Raw genomic sequence first — 4,450 nt, forward strand, 5'->3', positions numbered from 1 at the left:
AGGATTCTTTAATATCAAATGCCGGCATTCCACCCGCCGAAACTCCCGTGTTTCTTACGTGCACTTTTAGGAAGATGAAACACCGAATCAGGGAAGGAGAGGAATGCCAATGGGGTAAACGGGGAAAGCGTAGGAAAACGCTCTCACGACTTCCTCACATCACCGAAACGACGAAACATCGAGAGCGGAGATGGATTATTCGTAAGGAATCTCTCGCTTTCGTACGCGAGAAGCGGTACTGTCGGAATTTAATTTTGTAATTGACAAATGTATACAGTGCATGCTCTTTCCGTGTACGTGCCAACCGAACGGCGCGAGCTGTTGTTAGTGGAATATCTCGCAGCTACCTGCGTTTATGTAAAAAGAGGACATACAATTCTAAGTAATCACGATCGCCTCGCCTAGAAAATTTCAAGGGGGATGCTTCGTGTGATACGTGTGTACTTCGGAAATCATGTTCCCGGCAAAACGCGTCCAGCTTCCGAACTTTCGATCCTGGCGTCTCAACGACGTCGTTCGGCGATCTCCGATATTTCCATCAGCGATCTGCCGGGTTTCGTCCGTACCTCCGCTCCGACGCAGCTCCGGCCGCACCGCGTCGAGATTTCCATCCGGTCTCGTCACGTGGTCAACGTGGAAAACACGTCGAGCACACTTCTGCGGCATTCCGGATAAAGGGCGTGGCAGCCTGCGCCCTCCGCCTGCTCGCCCAGCCGTTCAGCCGCCCGATATTCCCGATCCCCGTACTCGTCGTACTCTTCCCGGGTGCTGGAGGGCCTGGAATCCCATAGTATTTTCGCATACACGTGCGTAACGTATACGTGTGTGCCTGCCGCGCTGTGAGAAACGGCCGTGTTCGGTACCGGCGTTACTCGGGAAACGGCTGCCGAACGGAACAAAACGAAAATATCGGCGAGCCGCGGATACGCGGATACGCGGTTTATCGAAAAATCTCGGCGTGTGCTCGATGCGATGTTTATTAAATACCGTCATCGCGCGCGCGAGTCTCCACAGTGACATTATGTTTGCGTGTAATTGACGTTACGCGTGGCCGACGTTTTATTGCGGCGCGGTTAATTGATTTTTCTCACCGGCGAAGCCTGGCTTCCAACGATTATCGATAATAGAGACATTCTTTCACATAGTGGAGGTCGCCGAGGAAATATATATAGGATACATCGTAATATTAACACATCGGACAACTTTAGTGGCGTATCTTCGAACGAGTATCACAGTCGGTGTAGTCTCAGTGAAAATTCAGACCGAAACGATCAGTTAATATCGTGTTATTGAAGTTCGATAAAACCATTTATCGATTAGAAAAAAAGTTAACATCAATACAATTTTAAAGCACGTAAAATTCAAGGAGAGAGACGTCTCTATTTAATTACAATATCCCGATTTATTTTCTTCTTTGTACCTGTACATAATTTTCATTATCATATTAATTTCTTTTTACTTATCTGAAAAAAAAAAGACTTGCGTTTCGCGCACGCTGTACGCGATATTCAAGTGTGTCAATTTTCCCAAATGGACAGGTAATTCATTTACCTAAGGAACGTCTGCACCAATTGTCCCAGCAAACCGTGATGCACGTCGAATGGGACGTAAGCGACTTCGCAAATGGCCTTGAGTAAACACTCTTTGCCACCAAAGCCGTACAAGGCCGCCACCTTTTCGAACATCCTGTAAAAGCTCCACCTGCTTTTGCTGGCTCTCGTGTAATACACTCCCGGCTCCGTGAAATCCGTGGCGTTGGTCGGCATGGTGTACTGCATTTTCGCAAACACGCCCACAATTACACTCTCGCGATCCAGCTGCAACGGAGTACCCAGCCCCAAGATCAGCTGCGAAAGCAGAAAGTGGCATTGAAGCTGAGAATATAATGATGCTTTCACCAGAACGAGAAATTATTTCCACATCGCTGTATCCATCGCGATGTTTCACGTTGTTATCGCGTAATCGTCAAATCAAATCCATTTAAGAATTTAAAAAAAGATCTATTTCGGAATTTTGTTTCTTTCTTATTAGCTATATAAATATATCCAAAGGGATAATTTTTGATTTACGCTTTTGTGCTTCTCGATTACAAGTTCTGTCCCAAATTAATAACTCTATTAGATAATGACGATTATCGCGTCGTTCAATGTGCTGATTATCGCCAGTCCCACCGCATCAAGAAAATGATACGAGCGTCGCGCGCGTTTAATTATTCTCGCCAACGGTGTACAGCGATGCACGGCATTGCGTACACATGATGAGGATGAATCGCGACGACCGCGGCGGCACGTCGTGGATTCCAAATTCCGTGGATCGTACGAAGTTCGTCCAATTTCCGCGCCCGGGCTCGCGCGGACCGCCCCTCGTATGAATTTCCGATAAAACCGCAAATTTCCGCGTAGAATCGTTCCGCCGCCGAGGTACCTGGGTACTACGGCCTCGCCCGGAAGGGGTAGGTGGAAGGAGGTGGAAAATGCACGCCGAAGAAAAAAGGAGCCGACACGTAATAATTCTTTCTCCCACGCCTCTCCCCCGGGGCAAACAATGCGCGCCCGGACTCGACATTATGCGCGAATAATTGATTGCGAGCGTATCGTACGAGCGTAATTCCGGCGTGGGTGTCTCGCGCCGACGAAGGCTTCTCCCTTCGCGTTCGAAATATTTAATTCAAGCTTTGAGAAAATTATCGCGTTAATTTTCGTTCTTTCTTTCCGCCATATCAGTAACAGATGCAAACTTGTCGTGGTTTCTATAAGTTGTGGCACGTCCTTCTATTTTAAACGAAATAAAGATTTAAAATATTTATACACATTAGAAGTACAAGAACTATTTGCCAGGACTACGGTAGAAACTAGTTAATCCCGGACAAACGTAGCATTCTTTTCGTTTTCAATGATAATGCGCAAGAATATATGCTCGCCGCATCGAAATCTGGAATGTAATATTCACCGAATTCTATTTTCCGACTTAAGTCGTCGATCCGACCGTGCCTTCAATTATAGTGCAAGTAATGAACGTCACCTCGCATTGCCGCTCGCATACCGCGGGACCAACCTAGTAGTCTATCACCGGCTCGTGGAATGTATCGATTTCGTTCGCCCAACGGCCTCGGCGACATGACGTGTATAAGGAAAAAAAAAAAAAAACGTTTTTCGCACAGATCCGATGTACGAAGCCCGGGCTGAATCTCGTTAAACTGTCCTTTCCAGACGCGGCGTCACGCCGAGGTACGGTTCTCCGTGGAAATTCTCGCGGTTTTATCGAAATTCATACGCGCGCCGGCATGTGTGCCGCGTCCGCGAGGGCCGACGTACCGGCAACATCCTGTACATATGTGCGATCCCATGTCCGCGCGGACCCTTCCGTCCCCCAGTCGGGCGTCAGCTGTCATGGAAATTGAATGGACCACGAAAGATCGGCGCGTTGTAGTATCGCGCCGGAGTATCGGAGCACGACCGTCTAATAATTCTCCGTCGATGTCAACGCGCGCGAGGCAAATAATTACCCCCGTGTCGCCGAAAAAAACGCCAAAAATACGCCCGTCGCGATTTTCGCTGCTCGATTTTCTTCGCGCCGTTCGTGTTCGTTCGTTCGAAAGGTCCGGGAATGTTAGGAATCGGTCGCGGTGGTGTTTGTGGGAAACACGCTGTCCGGAAAATTGGACGGACGCGACGAAGGATGGCGTGCGTGAAAACGGCCGTGTACATTCATTTTCGGACACGCACGGTCCCGACGGTAGTTTTAATTATCCGCATAACGGAACGGCACCGATCTGTCGCAATAAACTGTCATGGAATATAAATTAATTTTAATATCGTACATTATATATTATGTGATATCATTTTCTTCCTTTAATATAATAAAGTTTCGTGCATGCGTGACTGTTAAATTATACGTGACATTCTCGGTGAGCAATCAACAATTAACGTGTCAAATTCATGAGCGACAATTTTGTCGATCAACCAATTACATACCAGAAGCATCGACGGATCGGGAAACGTGAGGCTCCGTCTCATCAGCCTGTGTCGCCGCGCTGCCTCTGAGATTTCGTCGTGAGTGCCGTTCGCCCGCAGGCATCTCCCGTTGTTGATCGATTGACAGAATAGGAGGAGAGCAAGAACAATCGATCCGATCATTTTCTGGAGCACGGTGGCAACGTGACACGTGGGATTCCCCGGCGTCCGATTAAGCGACGTCGAACTTCGAAGGCAGCGAAGACCGGATTGGTTTCGCAGGCATATCGTTTTCGTTGTGTTGTCGCCGGGACCGTTAAACAACCCCCCCAGTGCAAATGTTTGCGGCCGGTTTCCCGGGAGTTGCCGGCGAATTGCCAGCGACGAGGTTTCGTGGCTCGAGCCGTTCGTATATAACGTCGTTTATGCGATACGACGCGGATGCAATACCCACTGACAACGCGTGCATAACGAGCGGTCTCGCTAACGCGTCTCGT

General features: G+C 48.5%; 1 protein-coding gene across 1 annotated transcript; it reads right to left on the minus strand.

The window, feature by feature from the left end:
- Window positions 1-404: 404 nt before the first annotated feature.
- Window positions 405-4,185, minus strand: LOC112466557. Its single transcript, XM_025034715.1, has 3 exons — window positions 3,975-4,185; window positions 1,552-1,847; window positions 405-777 (listed from the first exon to the last, which is right to left on the minus strand). The coding sequence occupies exons 1-3, from the start codon at window positions 4,134-4,136 to the stop codon at window positions 621-623; spliced, it is 615 nt and encodes a 204-aa protein (XP_024890483.1). The 5' UTR covers window positions 4,137-4,185; the 3' UTR covers window positions 405-620.
- Between the last annotated feature and the right edge of the window lie 265 nt (window positions 4,186-4,450).

Source organism: Temnothorax curvispinosus, unplaced genomic scaffold, assembly GCF_003070985.1.
Source record: "Temnothorax curvispinosus isolate PA1 unplaced genomic scaffold, ASM307098v1 QBEX01016329.1, whole genome shotgun sequence".
Lineage (NCBI taxonomy): Eukaryota > Metazoa > Arthropoda > Insecta > Hymenoptera > Formicidae > Temnothorax > Temnothorax curvispinosus.

Coding starts and splice junctions, on each gene's coding strand:
- LOC112466557 (XM_025034715.1), bottom strand. CDS start 4,136: ATGATCGGATCGATTGTTCTTGCTCTCCTCCTATTCTGTCAATCGATC. Junction 1,848..3,974: donor CCGATCCGTCGATGCTTCTG/GTATGTAATTGG, acceptor CTGCTTTCGCAG/CTGATCTTGGGGCTGGGTAC. Junction 778..1,551: donor TTGGTGCAGACGTTCCTTAG/GTAAATGAATTA, acceptor ATGGGATTCCAG/GCCCTCCAGCACCCGGGAAG.